The 3,692-nt window shown below is 45.8% G+C and overlaps 1 protein-coding gene across 1 annotated transcript in view; it reads right to left on the reverse strand.

Annotated features, from left to right (window-relative positions):
• Positions 1–3,692, reverse strand: part of CPN1 (carboxypeptidase N, polypeptide 1) — a 51,627-nt gene that overhangs the window by 11,050 nt on the left and 36,885 nt on the right. Inside the window, exon 8 of the mRNA XM_011977384.1 lies at positions 1,734–1,852. Coding sequence (XP_011832774.1) covers positions 1,734–1,852 — 119 coding nt within the window. The remainder of the gene's footprint in view (positions 1–1,733; positions 1,853–3,692) is intronic.

Genomic DNA, 3,692 nt, shown 5'->3' on the forward strand with positions numbered 1-3,692 from the left:
AAAAAAAAAAAAAAAAAAATTAGCTGGGCATGGTGGCATGTGCCTGTAGTCCCAGCTATCAGGAAGATGAAGCAGAAGATCTCTTGAGTCTGAGGCTGTAGTGAGCCATAATTGTGCCAGTGCACAACCTGAGAGACAGAGTCACTCCCTGTCTCTATGAAAGAAGAAGAAGAGGAGGAAGAGGAGGAGGAGAAGGAGGAGGAGGAGGAGGACATATTTGACCTATCTTGTTTGACTGTAGGTCATAAGACCCTACCTTATTTGACTGTAGGTCAAGGAGAAGGAGAAGGAGGAGGAGGAGGAGGAAGAGGAGGAGGACATATCTGACCTACCTTGCTTGACTGTAGGTCATAAGACCCTCTTTTCAGAGAGGGTACTGACCCACACCCAGAAGGAAGAAATACATGGTCAGAGAGCCCAGAAGAGTCTGGACAGACAGGCCTTGCTGGATTTCTTCACTCAGTGCATAGCATTAGCTGATACTTTTTGTCCAATTGCATTTACAGCTAGGTAGCTGTACCTACTTTGTTGAACCTATGCATAAAAGTGGACAATTTCCCCTGTATCTTTGGGCCTTCGTTCTGAAGGCTCCTGTGTATGCACATTAAACAAATTGGTATGCTCCCCCCCACCAAAAAAAAAACAAAAAAAAAACAAAAAAAAAACCACACACACACAGGCCAGGCGCGGTGGCTCAGGCCTATAATCCCAGCCCTTTGGGAGGCCAAGGTGGGCAGATCACCTGAGGTCGCAAGTTTGAGACCAGCCTGACCAACATGGAGAAACCCCATTTCTACTAAAAAAAAAAATACAAAAATTAGCTGGGCGTGGTAGCACATGCCTATAATCCCTGCTACTCAGGAGGCTGAGGCAGGAGAATCACTTGAACCTGGGAGGCAGAGGTTGCGGTGAGCCGAGATCATGCCCCCATTGCACTCCAGCCTGGGCAACAAGAGCAAAACCTTGTCTCAAAAAATAAATAAATAAATAAAATAAAAATAAATTGGTATGGCTTTTCTCCAATTAATCTGTCTTTTGAGAGTTGATTTGGTCCCTGCATTCTAAAGGCTTTATGTGCATGTTCTCATTTCAGCCTCTTGTGAAGGAGGCACTCTCATCACCAATTTACTGAGAAAGAAACTGAGAACAAGAGAGATTAGGTAATTTGTCCAAGGTCTGTGGGCAAATGAGCTGAATTTAGAACTAGGCAGTGCTTTGAATCACTATGCTATGTGAGACAGAAGAGGAAAAGCCAAAAGGAAGTGAGCAAGGATATAATAGGAGAGTGACACAACAAAAATTAGGATGTACGAGCAATTAATTTTTTAAAAACCATAAAAGAAAGCTGGGCAAAGATGCCAGCTGTACAATCACCGAAGATTTTGTAAGGGCCAAGGGTGGTGGCTCATGCCTGTAATCTCAGCACTTTGGGAGGCTGAGGCAGGCAGATCACTTGAGCCCAGGAGTTCAAGACCAGCCTGGGTAACATGATGAAATTCTTTTTCTACAAAAAGTAGAAAAAGTAGGCGGGCATGGTGGTGTGCGCTTAAACTCACTCCCAGCTACTTGGGAGGCTGAGACGGCAGGACTGCTTCAGCCTGGGAGATCAAGGCTGCAGTGAACCACGATGGTACCACTGCACTCCAGCCTGGGTGACAGAGGGGGACACTGTCCTCCAAAATAGACTGTATAAGTGATCTTTATAGTGCACCATCAAGCTCAGCCTAACTCACCAATGTTGGTTCTGCAGGACCCACGGTCACAGTCACTGTCTCTGGGTCAAACCCAGGTGCTATGGCACTAACAGTGTAGGTACCTGGAAGCAGCAGCCGGAAGTAATCACCATGGTCACCTGAAAGTCACAAGGATATAACTCAGTCCGCTGATTAAAAACCTGTCCCAAATAAGCTGGGGTTTTTAACTGACTACAAGCTTGGCTTTTTTTTTTTTTTTAATTATTATTATTAAATTTAACAAAGTTTAATTGATGAAGGAAAAAGCAATTTGCAAATTGGGCCCTCAGAATCACAGCAAATTCAGAGAGTAATCTCTGCACAGTTGGAGAGACTTTAAGAATAGAAAAAGGAAAGTAAAATACAAAAAAACCAGAAGTGAGGTACAGAAACAGCCAGATTGGTTACAGCTTCATGTTTGCCTTATTTGGACCTGGTCTGGATAGTTAGCTTTTCTTTTGTTTGAGACGGTGTCTCGCTCTGTCACCCAGGCTGGAGTGTAGTGGCATGATGTGAGCTCACTGCAACCTCTGCCTCTCAGGTTCAAGCAGTTCTCCTGTCTTAGCCTCCCAAGTAGCTGGGATTACAGGCGCGTGCCACCATGCTCAGCCAATTTTTGTGTTTTTAGTAGAGACGGGGTTTCACCCTGTTGGCCAGGCTAATATCGAACTCCTGACCTCAGGTGATCTGCCCGTCTCAGCCTCCCAGTGCTGGGATCACAGGCGTGAGCCACAGCCCATTGGCTTTTTTTTTTTTTGAGATGGAGTCTTACTCTGTCACTCTGTTGCCCAGGCTGGAATGCAGTGGTGTGATCTCAGCTCACTGCAACCTCCACCTCCCGGGTTCAAGCCATTCTCCTGCCTCAGCCTCCCAAGTAGCTGGGATTACAGGCATGCACCACCACACCCAGCTAATTTTTATATTTTTAGTAGAGACGGGGTTTCACCATATTGGCCAGGCGGCTCTCGAACTCCTGGCCTCAGGTGATTGACCAGCCTTGGCCTCCCAATGTGCTGGGATTACAGGCATGAGCCACTGAGCCCAGCCATCTTTTCTTTTTTAAAATGAATAAACAAAGTCTGGTTCTCACTATGTTGCCCAAGTTGGTCTCAAACTCCTGGGCTCAAGTGATCCTTCCGCCTCAGCCTCCCAAAGTGCTGTGATTACAGGCATGAGCCACCGCACCTAGCCTGGCTTTTCTTAATAGCATGAAACTAGCGAAGATTTAAATCATTTGTGGGCTACCTTAATAGGAGTATGGCCTCAGCTCCTAGGAAGCAGGAGTTTTACTGTGCTCTATACTGAACGTGTTAAATGTAATTCCAGACCCTGTAGTTTAATACAAACTCACCTCCAGTAAAGGATCACTAGGAGAGAGGAAAGGGTGAAAGGTCTGTGAATGTTTTGCCTAATAAAGAAACTCCATGAGCCCACAGTTTTGATATTTGAAAGGCCACTGTGAAGAAATGATGTCTATCTAAAGAAATAAGAATGGGAAGTATGGGTTTAAGTTGCAGGGAGGCAGATTTTGCTAGACAGAAATAAAACCTGTTGAGGCCAGGTGTGGTGGCTCATGCCTGTAATCCCAGCGCTTTGGGAGGCCCAGGTGGGTGGATCACCTGAGGTCAGGAGTTTGAGACCAGCCTGGCCAACATGGTGAAACCCCCGTCTCTACTAAAAATACAAAAATTAGCCAGACGTGGTGGCACATGCCTGTAGTCCCAGCTAGTTGGGATGCTGAGGCAGGATAATTGCTGAAAGGTGGGAGGTGGAGGCTGCAGTGAGCTGAGATCACGCCATTGCACTCAAACCTCGGTGACAGAGCAAGATTCTGTCTCAAATAAATAAATAAAAGAAACAAACCTGTTGAGAGAAACAGAGCTACATAAAAAGGAATGGACTGCTTTGTGAAATTGTGAGCACACAAGCACGGACTAGATCAGAAGCCTGGAAAGGCTA

Source organism: Mandrillus leucophaeus, unplaced genomic scaffold (assembly GCF_000951045.1).
Source record: "Mandrillus leucophaeus isolate KB7577 unplaced genomic scaffold, Mleu.le_1.0 Scaffold18, whole genome shotgun sequence".
Lineage (NCBI taxonomy): Eukaryota > Metazoa > Chordata > Mammalia > Primates > Cercopithecidae > Mandrillus > Mandrillus leucophaeus.